The sequence below is a fragment of the Falco biarmicus genome, chromosome 16 (assembly GCF_023638135.1).
Source record: "Falco biarmicus isolate bFalBia1 chromosome 16, bFalBia1.pri, whole genome shotgun sequence".
NCBI classification, from domain to species: domain Eukaryota; kingdom Metazoa; phylum Chordata; class Aves; order Falconiformes; family Falconidae; genus Falco; species Falco biarmicus.
Window position 1 is genome coordinate 3,641,465 of NC_079303.1, and position 13,877 is coordinate 3,655,341.

Below are 13,877 nucleotides of genomic sequence, written 5' to 3' on the forward strand. Positions count from 1 at the left end.
TGCAAAATTCTCGGTTGAAGATAAATTTTTAGGGTGGCTTTTCACTCATCGGAGGTTAAAACCCCATGCACAACTTTGATCCCATCCAGGTGGAAAATCCCTCGGCTATTTTCGGGCAGCGGTTCCCATCGCAGGCCGGGCAAACCCGCTCCCCCCTGCGCGGCAGGCAGCCGGCACGCTGCTTTTGGCTCCGGCAGCTGGAGCATCCGGGCACCGCTGGGTGTAATTAAAAACTACACCCTCGTAAAATGAAATACCTGGTAGAATAAGGTAGTTTAAAAATACCCTGGGCAAGATTTTCCATTGCACTGTTTGATTTTTTTTTTTTTTTTTTTTTTCGGAGGGGGGGACACGGGTGGTGATGGTGGAGTTGGGGCTTGTGCTTTTGGCAAGAGCCATCCGTGTCTCCATCCTCACCAAACTGTTTTGAACCTCTTGACGTATTTCTTCCCAATTTGACCAGGCAGCGGGAAGCCTCGGAGAGGCTCAGCCCAGGCAAGATTTGGGGAGAAAAAAGCAGGGATGAGGGGTGAAGGTGGGGGCTGAAGTGTGTGTCAGCCACCCTGAACGGGATGGGGGTCGCCGTCTCCTCTCTCCCGGCTCTTCCATTGCTGCGGCCAGCTGGGACCTGGTGTTCCCGTGGGAGAAGGGGGAGTTTGTGGTGTTTGCTGTGGGAAGGCAGCCGAAAGCTGGCCCTCCTGCCGCCCTGGGGAGCCTCCACCATGTACAGGCTGGAGGTGTGGAGTCCCACTGGCCCCAGCATGAGCCGTTGGGGGAGGAATTACTGATAATCCCCAGGTGCGTTGGGTGGAAGCCGGGATAACGGGCTGCTTCCCTGCTGGAGCATGAGGTGCTTTTGCCTGAAGTCAGGGAGGATCCAGCTTCAGTTTATCCAGCAGACTGGAGGGATTTGGTGTCTCCAGGGAGAGACGAGCATCCCCGTGGGCTGGGTACCCCCAGAGCCCCTTTCCATGGTGGAGAAACCTCAGCCGCCACGGGAGCAGCTCAGAGCTGGTCCTGGCAGGGTGTGGGATTCATCCCAGGCACGGTTTATTTATAGACCCCCTTCCCCATCCCAGCACGTACCTTCCAGCATCTCTCTCGTCTCTCCCTGCCAAAATCTGGTGTGTTACGTGCCCGTGGCTATGGGCCACCCCCGGCAAAGTCGGGGTCACCCTCCTCTTCCTCAGCCCAGCACCATGCAGCTGCTGCTGCTCTTGGGGAGGGCAGAGCCACACAGCATCAGCTCCTGATGTAAAAGTGTCTGAGCCACGTCGAACTTTTTTTATGGGATAATTTGCTGATCAAAGGGAGCCATCCAGGAGCATGATGAATTTGACACAACCCATTCGTTCCTAATTACGGGTAACGTGCTAATGACTCTTGAATAACACCATGCAGCAGGATACAATTTTTAAAAGAAATCAGTTTTCCTCTGGTTCACAGAGCCAGGAGGTGGAAGCCCATCCGCTCCTTCAGGGGAGGCTTTTTCCTTCTGCTTTCACATCTCCTCAGCTCTAAGAAGTTGTGGGCAGCACCTTCCTCACTCATCCCGTGGGAAAGGCTTTATCCCATGGGCAGCTGGGCTGGTCCTTCTGCCCTGGGGGTAGCAGAGATGCAGGTAATGCAGGGCTCTGCATCCCAACATCCAGTTCTCAGGGCTCCTCCAGCTGTGCAACAGGTTTGCGGAGCCAGGTGCTGCCAGCCAGAGCATCCTTCGTTTGCAGGCTGAGCTGAACTTGGGCTGAAGTGGAGAAATCGCTGCCGAGTGGTGGGGAAGGAGGGAGGGGGCAGCTCTGGGACACTGGCAGAGAGGCCCCTGTGTGCAATTGTAAGGCCATGTCATATTTTTTTTTTTTCCCCTGTAAATCTTGTAATTTCGTGCTTCAGAGCACAACAAAGTGAGAGAGCCAGCAGGGAGTGAATTAAATTCCCCCCTGAGAGGCGGCGCGGGGTGGGCAGCCAGCAGCAGGGCTGAGCCAGCCGGGTGCTGGGGGCTCAGTGGCACCCACAGGCCAGCCAGGATTTGGGTTTAGAAAGAGAGATTCTGGGAGAAGTCCTGCCTAGCACTTTTCCTGAGTGCTGGCGTTACGTCTCTTCTGTTTTCCTCTCTTTGTTGCATTTTCCATACCTGCTGCGCTGATTTTTGTTGGGCTGGGGCAGGGATTTGCCTCACCGATCACCTCTGAGACGGTGCTTACAAACACAGGAAGGAGAAAGCAGATCCATACAACCTCTGTCAAACGGACACCCAGAAAAATAGATAAAGCTGAGGCAGCTGGTATACGCACGGGATGCAGCCAGTGGTCCAGCACCCATCCTTGGGTAGGTGCCTTGGACCTGCCAGCCCTGCTGCGTGCTGGTGCTGAGCAGCCGTCGATTGAATTCCTCCACCCTTGGCTTTTAACGGGAATTACTGTTTTCATTTCAAAAAGTAATTAAAATATCAGACCTTGAGCTGTCATAACTGTCACATGGTTTTTGTGTTCACATTACCGATGCACATCTATTACTGTTAATAACAGGGAAATAACATGCCCGTGGAGAAACGTGCCTTGTGCTGAGGCTGCATCGGCGCCGGGAGTTGGACCGCGGGCTCGTGCCATTCCCGGCAGCAAATTGCCATGTTTGTCCTCAAGGATTTTACGTTTTTAATCATTTGGATAAAGTGAGTTTGCAGGTTTGTGGGCGTGCGGTTTTTGTTCATTCCCAGCAGCCGGCCAGGGATGCTCGGGAAGAGGCGGTGGGCACGGGGCAGCTCTGGCTGCACCCACGCTGGGCACGCCGGGCTCCTGGCTACACGCTGGGGTGCAGTTCATGGTAGGAGCGTGACATTAGGATCCTGTCTGCTTTTGAAACTCCTGGGCTTTTGGCTTTCTCGAGGCTATTTGGTTCATACACGTGGAGACAAACACAGCCAGGCAGGGCAGGGGGTGCCCTGCGCCGCGTCTGGAGCACAGTTGTTGGGTTTGGGTCCCTTGCGCTGAAATTGTGATGGGTTTTAATAAAATAAGTAAGGCTGCATCTGCGAAACCCTCTGCTCACAGCTTCCAGGTTCAGCAGCAACTTTAAAATTACGTCTCATTGCGCAAGTGCACTTCTGACGCCTGTCCGTGTGCAAGGAGTGGGTCGGATGGATTTATCCACGAACAAAAAAAAAAATACGGCACAACTCGGACATCCTTTGCTTTACATCTGTTGTGTACCCTCTTCCCAAGCAACCTCTAGCAGAGGGGTGTGAAAGGGGGCCTGAAATGCAGGTAGTGGGTCTGTATGGGTGCTCCATTGAAGGGTGCGGTGGGTGCTCCTTGGTTTAGTTAGAGGTGAAGTAAACAGGCGAGCGGAGCCACGGGCAGTGCTGCTCCGGGTTGCACGTGGATTTTGGCAGGGAGGGACGGAGAGGCGGTGCACGGGCTGGGGGCTTTCTTCTTTATAGCTGGAAACACAGAGAATTAACAAGCAGCCCTTTCTCGGGGGGCACAGCTGCCTGCTGGAAGCCGGGACGGTGATTTACGGCCGGGGCGATGACAGCCGGGGGAACCCGTGTGGCACCGCCGAGCCGGGCTCTGACCCCGTGCCGGGCTCTAATGCAAACCTGTCCTGCAGGCAGGGCTACAATGCCTTGCTTGTTCAGAAACGGACTCACTTCCCCCCCCAAAAAAAAAGGAGAAAAAAAAAAAAATTCTTTAAAAGCAAAAATAAGGAGCGTATGAGGAAGCAGGTCTGGGAGCAGCAGCGGGTACCACCGGGTTGTTTTCCTTAGAGCTTTATTCCCTCTCCTGGTGCTCAGCTCCTGAATGAAGCGCCTTTTCTCGGCTGGCACACGCTGGTGCTCACCCTCGGCCGTGCTCACCTGTGACTTCTGCCGGTTCGCACTTGCTCCTCTCTCCTCCTTGTCTCTTCGCAGGATTTTCCTTAATTTCACCTACTTTCTTCGACTGCCAGCGCTGCCGTGCGTGGCTCGCTCATGGTTGTTTGTGCCGGCATGTGTTTCCACAAGTGTTTTTTATCGATTTACATTGACTTCTCCCTCTTTTGCCTGTTGGGCAACTCCCTAATGAGACACCTTCATCCCTGCAAACAAGTTAAGGAAACCTGTAGCTCTTTCTAGGCAAACACCCGTAAAAATAAGCAGGTTTTGTCTTGGTCACTTGTGCGAGTTGCTGAAAACTCCTGCGTCACCATAAACTCCGTGTGGATGTGTTTGTGGATTATTAATTCAGGGTGTAATCCTGCACTCGGCCTGACCCGAATCTGGGCGGTGACTGGGACTTTTTGCTACTCCAGCCTGACAGTCAGATGTAAAATTAACTATATACAGTCGCTTTTGACACACAGGTTGTCAGCTGCAGCGGGAAGGTAGTGGTGGCTCCGCAAGGGTGGGATAAATCCATCAGGTGCTGGTTGTGCCGGGGCTGGGATTTGGGGAGGCTGCGGATGATGCGCGTGAGAATCTGCCAGAGGCACAAAGATGCGGGACCTGGTGACTCGCTGAAGATGGGGCAGGGGGTTTTTGGAACAGGATCGGATTGTCCCCATGGCCTTCTGTGGCTCCACAGGGTAGGGACAGCAGTTGGGATATACTGGTTGTACTGGTGTGGCAGGAGGGAGCGTCGGGGGGGTCGTGCCCTCCTCGTGCATCACTTGCACCCCATGAATCAAACCTGCGGAGAACCAGTCCGGCCGGCCCCGCGTCTGGGCGCTGCTCTGGGGACCTGGAGGGGGAGCGTGCCCGGAGGAGGGAGGAGGAAGAAGGCATCCTTCCTCCTGCCCACCCCGCTGTGTCTCTTTTGCAGGCTCTCCAGGTGGCACGCCAGTTCCTGCTGCAGCAGGCCACGGGGCTGAGCTCCCCCAGCAGCAATGAGGGCAAGCAGCCAGCGGTGCAGGTGAGCCCCCAGGACGTGTGTGTCCCCCCATCCCTCCCTATTCAGGAAGGGCTCGGCTGCAAACTTAACGCTGTGGGCAAGCGCACGTGCAAACACCCATCGTCCCCATCTCTGGGGTGGCTAGAGCAACACCAGGAGCCCTCGAAGAGGGAAATCCCCTGTAAACCTCCAGAAATTTCTTAGGGTTATTTTTTTGGGGGGTGGGGGGTTGGTCCCCGGTGTGTGCTGATGGTGGGAAAGGGCGATGCAAGGGAAGGGCTGGCTCCAGGCAGGGTAAGGACCGGGGAGAGAAGGTCACCGTGTGCCACCATACGTTGGGACAGCGTTTCCGATAGGGAGGTGCAGAGTTTCCCAGGATCGGGGCACCCCAGGATTGATGCCAGGTGCTGTGAGCAGGGTGCAAGGTCTGGACAAGGGACAGTCCTTTGGGGCTGGAGCCAAGGCAAGTCCTCTGGTGTGGGACAGCCACTGGCATGAGACACGGGCCCATCTGGGATGGGGTCTTTGTGGCACTGGCAGGAAAAGGGGGCTTTGGGTGGGCGCAGCACCCTCGGGTGGCATCCTGTTCCCATAGGAGATTGAGGATCTCCCCTTTTCTCCCCTGCTGCCCTCCTCTGCCAAAGGAAAGGGGCAAAAACTGGGAAGGAAAGGGGCAGAAGAGGGTGTGATCCCGGAGAGAGGGGGAGGCAGAAAGAAGCAAAGCCCAAGCGATGGGAAGTGACAATTTAAATAGCTGTGCGGAGGGGCCGTCCCTTCAGGCTAATTAAATTTATCGGAGAACAGCAGGTTACCTTATTAGAGCCACGTGGGTTTAATTAACAAAGGAAAGTAATTAGCACAAACGCTCTCAGAGCTGGAGGTCCTGCCTATGCCAGGCTGAGCCAGCACGGCAGCGGGAGGGCGGCGAGAGCCAGGGCTGGGATGGGCAATTCCCGGCTCCTCTCCCGGCTTGGTGAGCCAGGGCATGGCTGAACCTCAGCCAGCAGCGAGTGGCACCAGCAGGTCCCAGTCCCAGTGCTGCCAGTCCCAGGGTGGGCTGGCAGGGGCCGGGGGAGCCTGGAGCCCCTCCGAGTTGGGAAGCAGCAGCTGGGTATGAGAAGCAGGAATTAGTCAGGGCTTCTGCGGCACAAACAGGCGGCTTTTTCCAGCGGTGCTTGCAGGAAGGAAATGCAGTCACTGCATGGAAAATGTCTGCAAAGGACAAAGGCAGCGAGGGTGAAGTCAGATTCCGGTAACCGGCGCCTCGCTCCCCTCCGTGGGTGCGTGTCCCTGCGGAGCTCCTGCCTGCACTCCTGCCTGCACTTCTTCCTCTGCCTGTCCCTCGGCTGCGATGCACGCATGCTTCGCTGGCTCGCCGCTCGCTTAGCATCCCATTCTCCTCTTCTCCGCTCGCTTAGCATCCCGTTCGCCCGTTCTCCCCTTCTCCGCAGCTTCCCCTCGCCTCCCCTCCCTGCCCATCTGGCCAGCGGCTTTGCCAGAGTGAGCTGGATCTGCCTTCCTCTCCCCTCCTCCCTGTTGGTGTTGCAAAAGGACTTGTGAAAGTTGTAGACGTGAGTCAGAAATAGCTCATAACTCAGCAGCGAGCGGCCTCTTCCTCCCCCTCCGGCCGGGCCGGCAGCTGGAGCGGGATCTGACCGAGGGGAGATAGAGGATTAAGCAGACTCCTTTGAAAGGAAGTTTATCTAACGGCAGAGTGGTGTGGGTGAGACTGGCCAGGACGGCGGGAGGAGGAGGAGGAAGGCTGGATCCCAGTGCCGCAGCCCCTGGCTGGGCAGGGAGCAGGGAGCATGGCAGGACTGGGGGGTTCACTGCAGCATTTGGGGACCGGGGTGCCCTGGGTGTGCCAACCAGGGCCCCCGCGGGCTTTGCTGCCCCGCAGACCCCACAGCTGGGGGCTGGGTTTCCACATCGCGTGGGTATTTTGGATGAAGCGAGCAGGAGGGTTCGCAGCGTCGGGCAGAGAGAGCAGGAGCCAGCACCCAGCACCGCTGCGGATTCCCCGTGCTCACCATCACCATGCCCTTGTGTTTGCAGCGAGCACCCCCTGCCACCTTGCTGATGGGGACGGAACGATTAAGGGACACCAAGTCAGCGGGAATATTAATGTCAGTCGGCAGCAGCATGCTCTTAAAAACAAGGAGTTGCTGGGCTTAAAAGGGATCTCGGGTTGTTTTTTTCTTTTTTTGTTTTTTTCTTTTTTTTTTTGGAGTATGAACCCTCTCTCGCCCCAGATGCCTGGAGGTATGTGTGGAAAGCCTCACAGCTGACACTCAAAAGTACAGCTGCATCTAAAAAAACTGCCAAAACAACCCACCCCCTGAAACATTTTAAAATGGTTTTATTTCTTTGCAACTTGAAAACTCTTAGAAACTTGGCAGATGCCGACAAAGTGTTGCATTTGAGGAGTTTTGCTGCAGCTGGTCCGCAGGATGCTCTGCTCTTGTGCAAGGCTGGGTGGGAGCAGTGGTTCCCCCCTCCCCGGGATCTTGTTGGCACGGGGAGATGCTGCCGGTGTCTGGTAAAAGCCCATGGTACGAGGTGCTGGAGCACGTTTGGAAAGGCAACACCCCGTGTTTTCGGTGCTGGGGTGTTTCTGGCTCAGAGGCACCACTGAATCACAGAGTGCCCTCTTTGGGGTCCCTTCCCCAGCTTGGCCCCTGGAGCCAGGGGTCTCCCAGCCTCCGACAGGAGCAACTTGCTGAGGTTAAAGAGCCTCTGAAATGGGAGAGGGGCTGAAGGGCGCTGAGGAAGGGGAGAGGAGTTTGGAGCAAACTGCGGGAAATTGCTTTTCTTTTGTCTGCTGCAGCAGGGAGGGCAGCAGAGCGGAAAAGTGTATTTTGTTGATTTGAAACTTGAGTGAAATGGGTAATGAAGACAGATCAATACCAGCCCTTCTGCGTTCCCTCTCCAGGAAAAAATACAGCAGCCCGTCCGTCTCGGCTCGCACAGTGCTAGATTTTTCCATTTGAACTTGCAGCAGTGCCATTCATCCCTGCTCCCCCTCCTCCTCCCCGGAGCCCCTGGCTCTGCCAGCCCGGAGCCCCTGCCACCCCCTCCATCCCGCTCCACTGTCCCTGATGCTGTGACCGCAGCAGCAGCAGTTTGGATTAACAGGGGAGCAAAGGAGTTGCTTCAGTCCCTGTGGATTCATCAGCATGATGTGCCCTTGGAGGAGAGGTGGCCCCCCAGGGACCCTGCCTGGGTGATGCTCGGGGGCAGCAGCTCACTGCGAGCCAAGGAAGGGGCTGCCAGGCTGCAAGGCTCCGGTGCACCGTCACCACCAGCATCCCCCAGCCAGCTCCCTTTCAACTTCCAGTGGCTCACAGCCCAGCTACGTGCGATTAGTGCCTCCCCGGCGGGGCACGCCGCGCTAACGAGGATGCATGTTGGGTTGAACACGCAGGGGATTGATTCTTCCTTTCCGTCGCGTGCAGCTGAGCATCAGAGGCTGGTGGTTCTCCATGCAGCTACAGTGGTGCCCCCTCACCTGCTCGCCATGCTCTGCTGCCCTCCTCCTGTCGCCCCAAGGCAATTAATCCTTTGGTGCTAGGGCTGTTCAATGTGTCCGTCAGATAACCCTGCAGCCTCAGACTCCAGCCTGGCACATGGAGCTGGAGCTCCTTTGCGGACCTGGGTTTGCTTTCTCCTCTGACCCTGGGTAGATTTGGGTCTCTGTCCCACCTTGGTAGGGTCTAGACGCAGCGCAGTGCGAGCAGAGGCAGGGTGGAGAAGTGTTTGGGTGGCCCTGTGCCATCCGTCAGGGTACAGAAAGGATGGCTGGGGTGACGGCGGCGATGTGAGCGGCATCACTGCCTGGCCCCAGGCGCTGGAAGCTCTTGCAGATGGTCTGAGCCAGCTGAATCTCGCAGCTTGCCCGGGGATGCTGCGCGCAGGAGGGGATGTGTGGATGTGCCTGCGTGCTTTGGCTGGGCTCGGAGTGAGAGGTTTGCTCTTCTCCAGCTGTGGCAGCGAGAAGTGGGTGCTCTGGAGGGGGGTGTTGCTCATCCCCTGCCCCCACAAACAGCAGACTTCAAGCTGCTCTTGGTGGTGGTTGTTTCCCCACTTCTGTTCCCGGCTCCCAGCCTCCCTCGCCGACCTCTTTGGTTTGTTTCTGTTGGTTTTGGATTTGAAAAGGGTGTTTTTTAAAAAAAATAAAGTAACAACAAACAAAAAAATGAAACGGCACAAACACGTTTGCTGTTGTTTCTAATTGGGAGTTAAAACCTGAGATTAGATCAGAGACCAGGATGTGCAGTGCTGTGGGCTCGGTGGGGAGCACCGAACACCCCAGGTAGCTGGTGTGCACCCACCACAGGGAGTGGGTTGCTCATCCCCAGAGCCCCCCATCCCGGGTCTGCAGGGACTGAGGGGGACAAGGTCTGGGCTGTGCCTGCCCTGGCGTGGGAGCTTGGATGTGTGGTTTTAGGTGTGGACCTGGAGATGCTCTTTCCCGTAGCGGCGGTGGCGTGCTGCCCCCGGCTCCCCGGGGACACGGTGGCTTCTGCGGCAGCCTCCCGACGTGGGTGACGGAGCGGCTGGGAGGTGAAGGTCGGTGCAGGGATGCTTGGAGGCTGAGCAAACCGCAGGCTTGCTCACACACCCGCGGGCTGATGGGGGATGTCCCGGCTCTTTGTGCTGTGCCAAGCCAACTGTCCCAGGGGTCAGGAGGGCGGCTGTCCCTCTGATGGCAGCCCCGCAGCGCTGAGAGCCAACACCGGCCGTCGGGCTGTGGCTTTCCCCGCTCTGCCTCGTGGCTGGGAGTTGCAATCTGCTTCCCGTAAAAAAAAAAAAAAAAAAAAAAAAAAGTATTCTCAGAAAAATTTAAATAAAAGCATCATTCCCCCATCCTGCTGCGTTACACCCGGCCAAATCCTGTTTCGTTCCGCCGGCTTTGGCAGGAGTTGCTCCACGCTTAACGCTGAGCGCCGAGTTTCCTCTGTAATACCTGTCTCATTTTCCACCCGCTGCCTGATGATCTGCATCCACCTCATCCTCTGGCACGGAGGGATTACAACCAGGACCGCCTGGAAAACCACCCCCTCGAGATCCCGCTCGCCGCTCGGAGCCGCAGCGCCGGGGCTTTCTGGGAGGCAGCCGGAGCTGTTAGTAAGCAGTTTTGCGGCGTGGCAGCCGGCCAAGGAGTGAGTCAAACCCTTCCTGACTCGGTGTCTGGCAGATGCCAGCTCGTGACACGGCGGCCGGGGACCAGCCGCTGCTGTGGGGCTGCCTGCGGGGCCCTGCATCCCGAGGGATGCTGGGTGCGGTGCAACCGTTGCGGGCGAGGATGGTCCCCGGCCACTCCGGTGCCTGGGGAGGGTGGGATGGAGAGGAGGCAGCTGGGCACACCCCAGACACCCTGCGCCCCTCTGCTCAGCGCCCGCTGGCTCTCGCTTGCGTCACTGGCTGCTGTGACCGCCTGGATCCCAGCTTTTAGGCAGCTGTTGCCATAAGACCCCCATTATCCAGAGGTGCTGGGCTGGCCTCATCCCCTGCCACCGGGAAGCTTACACGCCAGCGGTCACCGGGCTGCAGGTGAAGGGGCTGCACTGTGCTGTCCCCCTCCCCGTTAGCAGATCAGACCCCAGTGGGGCTCTCGGCCAGACCAGGGGTGGACGTTGCCGTCCCCATCTCGTTTTGCTGGGGCAGCAGCTGTCACCGTCCCCAACAGAGGCAGCAGGGGCTGGCACCGGAGCTCGGGGCAGAAAAGCGCAGCACCACGGTTTGCTGCCCTGCGCTGAGGTCCCGGCTCCAGCACCGGTAGGTGATGGACGGCCACGGTGAGAGCAAAACTTCCTGTAAATGGGAATTTCTCCTTTTGCGAACAAAAGTTCCTGCCCTCCCTGGAAACCTTAGCCAGCAGGGGGATGTTTTCCACGCTGGGGGGGGGAATTATTCCTGTGGCTTCGGCATCTGTCAGGCTCTGAAAGGTGGTGGAGCCTGGATGCTCCTTGCAGGAGCCAGCACCAGTTTGCCCCGTTTGCACCTCACCCCCTGGCGAAGCCGACGCCATTTCCCCATGTCAGCTCTGCATCCCAGCACGGAAGAAAAAGCCATTTAATGCAGACAAAGGTTGTATGAAAATATAATTCTGCTTTTGTTAGCAGCCATCAAACTCTAAAAAGCGTCACTTTTGTTTTCTTGTAACATTGTGAAAACCTCGTGTCGGATCGAGAGCTGGGGCCCTCTCGACTAATCGCCTCTCCTTTGTGTTTTTAGATTATAGGGGCAATTAGTGTTGTCAAAACCTCTGGCAATTCTCTTTGCTCTTGACAGGGTGTCAGTCCGCTGGGCGAGAAATGGAAGGTGTTATAACTCTCCGGTAATTAGGATGCCTCCGATTTGAAAATGCCAGCAAACGTGTACGAGAGGCCGCACAGCGGCGGTGGGGGCGGGGAGGCCGCCCGGATGGGGGATGCGGATGAGCAATTAATTAGGGGCTCTCATTCCAAGCACGTTGCCAGCTGATGAATTGGCAAAGGGAAATTAGCAGGATGCTTAGCTCCCAGCGAGCGGGCGCGCACCCTGCTCGCTCTCGTCTTGCCGTCCTCGCGAGCTTCCCTCCTTCCCAGATGTTCACCGAGGGCTTTGCACAGCTGGCTGCCAGCACCTGTCTGCCGAAACAGCAGCTCTTCCCTGGTGCTGGGGGGGGGGGATGCTAGGGGTTCTCCCAGCTCTCCCACAGGTGCCAGAGCCCTCGCAGGGCATTGCAGCTCATTGCTGGGGATGCTCCTGCATCCCGAGCCCTCCACCGCCAGCCGAGCCGGGGCAGTCGGAGGCGCCCCAGCCCTTGGGTGTGAGCATGCAGCAATTAATTAATAACTCTGACACGAAGGCGGCTGGGGGGGGGGGATTGCTGGTGACAAATGAAACTCAGCCCACTTGCAACGCCTCCCTCCAGCAAAATGCCTGAGTAAATAGATAAGCCTTCGCAATCTCCCTTGAAGGTCAGCGCGCTCCAGCCCGGCCTGCTGCCCACCATGGACGGGGGCGGGGGACGGGACGGGACTGCATGGGGCTGCCCCCGGGGTCCCAGCCCCACTCTGTGTCCCACTGGGGTGGCTGGAGAGGGGAGGCAGCCCCCAGGGTGGGCAGCAGGTCCAGACTGGGGAGTCTGGGCATCGCTGGGGTCCTGAGCAGGAGGGACTGGCGGGTCCTGGGCTCTCATTTAGAGTTGTCTGGGTGATCTGAAGCCGGTTGCTTTGTTTCTCTGTCACTTGGTCTGTGAGCTCCTGAGACTCTGGCATGAGAAGTCATCTACTTTGGATCAAACCGGGGTCCTTGGCTTGCGCCGGCGGCCTGGTGGGGCTCTGCCGCATCCCACGTGCCGAGGAGTCGCCTCCTCCTGGGGTCCCCTCAAAGACCCCGAGGCTGCTGCTGGCTCACCCGCTCTCCTGCTCCCAGCCAGCAGCAGCCATCTGCTTTCCTAGGAAAAGGGAGCATCTGGGAAGGGTTATTGGATTACAGCAGAGCCCTAACCCTGCCCAGAGCCTTGGGATGGGCTTTGGGCTGGTGGGATCCGCGGAGGGCTGGGACCAGGCAGCACTGGACGGCTGTGGTTGGGAAGGCAGCGTCGCTCCACCTGGGAGAACCAGCGGAGCTGGGTTCCATCACCAACACCTTCTCCGGCGCTTTGCCGCGGGGGTGTGGACCCATGTTATGATAACCAAAGGCAGGGGGTTGGCAGGTTTTCTTAGCCCTCCCTCCACTTGGCACGGTAATTAGGTGAGTTACTGGTGTCAACTGGAGGTAAAGCTTTGATGTGTCTGTGGAAAACCTGGTAACCTCTTCCTCCGTGCGCTGCTTTGCAAAATTATTTGGGTGATCGGTATCTTCCCCACTTCCCTTGGCGTTTCCCTCCTCCCTGCATCCTCCGGGACCCCAAGGAAGGGAGCGGTGCCCGGCACCTTTCCCGTGCTCGCAGGAGGGGAGGGAGCTGTGGTTTGGAGCTGACTGCCCATGTGCTGCTGCCTCCTCTTGCTGCCTGATTCCCCCGGTTAAATTTCATTAAAAGAAGACCCTGCGGGCAGAGAGCACCCTGCCCTCGTGGGGGTGGGGGGGGGGCAGCTGGTGGCGTAGGAAGCTTCACCCTGGTGCCAGCTGCACCACAGGGCATCTCCCTGCCATCGCCACGTCCCCAGTGCTGGCTTTGGCATGCCAGGACAGACTGGTGGCCAAGGGCTTCCCCCCAAGGTGATGCAGGGATGGGGGGACACGGAGGATGCCCCGGGAGAGCCTGGGGGTGGGGGGCACTCACAGGCTGTTGGCATTTGGGAAGGGTTTTCCAGGGCTGGAATTGGGAGTGGTGACGTGTCCTCGCTCTCCGCAGGTCCCCGTGTCCGTGGCCATGATGTCCCCGCAGATGATCACCCCACAGCAAATGCAGCAGATCCTCTCGCCGCCCCAGCTCCAGGCCCTCCTGCAGCAGCAGCAGGCGATAATGCTGCAACAGGTAACGCCGGTGCTGGGCTGGCTGTGCGTGGGCTGGATCTGGCCAAGCCATTTCTCACAGGTGTCCGTGGGTGCTGGAGCTTATTGAGGGCAGACAAATTGGTCCTTTCCTCCTGGGGCTCCTGCGTTCCCCACGTATTTCCTTGGGGATTCCCAGTGTGTCCAGCACCAAGGGATGAAAAGAGCCGCAGGTGCTAACAGTGCAGGTTTGGGGCTGCCCAGCTCTTGGGGACAGCTGGGGACAGGGTGGATGATCCTGGCTCCACCGACCCCACATGGAACCCCCATGGCCAGGGCTTTGGGGCAGGAGCCTGGGTCTGGCTGCAGACCTGAGTGCATGGGTTTGTTTCTCACGGCCCCACTCGGCTTTTCCGGAGCGCTCTGTCAAATGTAAAATGAATGGGAAGGGAAGAAAAAGGAGGGGAAGAGAAAAAAACAAACCTCAACTCCAAAACAAAACAGGTCTGCTTGGGTAAACACCTCCTGCCTGCGGGAGGGAGAGAAGGAGAAATGCCACAAGCATCCTCCACGCCCTTCCTCCTG

At 57.8% G+C, this 13,877-nt stretch overlaps 1 protein-coding gene across 3 annotated transcripts in view; it reads left to right on the top strand.

Annotated features, from left to right (window-relative positions):
- FOXP4 (forkhead box P4) overlaps positions 1-13,877 on the top strand; it is a 61,950-nt gene that overhangs the window by 26,608 nt on the left and 21,465 nt on the right. For 2 of the 3 annotated variants that reach the window (XM_056361828.1, XM_056361829.1), the window contains exons 3-4: positions 4,797-4,886; positions 13,213-13,335. In XM_056361828.1, coding sequence (XP_056217803.1) covers positions 4,797-4,886; positions 13,213-13,335 — 213 coding nt within the window. The remainder of the gene's footprint in view (positions 1-4,796; positions 4,887-13,212; positions 13,336-13,877) is intronic. The other variant, XM_056361830.1, reaches the window with a different exon arrangement.